Source organism: Buceros rhinoceros, unplaced genomic scaffold, assembly GCF_000710305.1.
Source record: "Buceros rhinoceros silvestris isolate BGI_N320 unplaced genomic scaffold, ASM71030v1 scaffold33214, whole genome shotgun sequence".
Taxonomy (NCBI): domain Eukaryota; kingdom Metazoa; phylum Chordata; class Aves; order Bucerotiformes; family Bucerotidae; genus Buceros; species Buceros rhinoceros.
This window is the reverse complement of record NW_010409827.1, coordinates 19,287-20,393: the sequence shown is the minus strand read 5'-3', so window position 1 is coordinate 20,393 and position 1,107 is coordinate 19,287. Positions and strand designations below refer to the sequence as shown.

Below are 1,107 nucleotides of genomic sequence, written 5' to 3'. Positions count from 1 at the left end.
CAACCCCCCCGGCACCCCGCCGGCTGGCTGGGCCAGCAGGGAGGCTCATCACGAGGAGGTGCCGGGTCGCCTTCGGGGAAGGGCTGCTTTGGCCAGACACAAGCAACAGGGCAAATGCACTGAGCCTCTCCGCAGACCCCCCTCCCGGCTCACCTGCTCACACAGGGAACGGAACCCGAGCTCCTCCAGCCGGTCGAGCTCGTAGGTCTCCCCCAGCAGCGGGTTGAATGGCTTTGCGGTGCGGTGGACAGTGGTCGAGTAGGAAGACACAGAAAACGCTGCGACGAAGCACATCTGCTCGGTGGAGCTCTCGCCCTTGACCGCTTTGTCCAGCAGCTCGCGAGCTCGTAGGTCTCCCCCAGCAGCGGGTTGAATGGCTTTGCGGTGCGGTGGACAGTGGTCGAGTAGGAAGACACAGAAAACGCTGCGACGAAGCACATCTGCTCGGTGGAGCTCTCGCACTTGACCGCTTTGTCCAGCAGCTCGTGGTATTCCAGGTCCAGAGCGGCTCGTTGAAGTTTACCTGAGGGGAACACGCAGGGGTTAGCAAAGTGGGGGAGATGCTTTGAGCCGCGAGAGCCCCGACGGCTCCTACTTCCACCCCCACGTCAGCGCTTTGGCAATTAGAAACCTTTGCCGTACGCTGCCAGGGTGGACAGGCTGCAAACACCGCTGGGAAAACCAAACCGGCTGATTTCAGCGATATGTTTTGTCCTGAAAAGAACTGAAAGAAAAAAAATGATTGAGAGGAAGATGGAGATCCTTGGCCTCAGAAGGTTTTCTCCCTCAAAGCCGTGTGAAATCCACTTTTTACTTTCAGTTCAGAACAAAGAAACGTCTTTTAGAAGGAGCAGATGGTTGAAGGATGGGAACACCACCTCGAGAAGCCAAGTTACACATTTCAAACTAAAGAAAACAAACTCCAGACTGTTCCGCTCCGGGATTGAGCCTGCAAGCAGCAGGATCTTACAGCATGCAAGATCCAAAGAGCTGTGGAGAAAGACACAACCACACAGAGCAGCAAATCACTGCTGGCTTGAGACAGCTCTCGGTAGAGAGGGAGGCGGCAGGAGAACAAAGCCGGCAGCTGCCTCCTCCCCCCGCCCC

The 1,107-nt window shown here is 57.0% G+C and overlaps 1 protein-coding gene across 1 annotated transcript in view; it reads right to left on the bottom strand.

The window, feature by feature from the left end:
- LOC104492757 (oxysterol-binding protein 2-like) overlaps window positions 1-1,107 on the bottom strand; it is a gene marked incomplete at its 3' end in the record, with an annotated part of 13,300 nt that overhangs the window by 3,503 nt on the left and 8,690 nt on the right. Inside the window, exons 7-8 of the mRNA XM_010135347.1 lie at window positions 432-523; window positions 154-294 (exon numbers count right to left, since the gene is read on the bottom strand). Coding sequence (XP_010133649.1) covers window positions 154-294; window positions 432-523 — 233 coding nt within the window. The remainder of the gene's footprint in view (window positions 1-153; window positions 295-431; window positions 524-1,107) is intronic.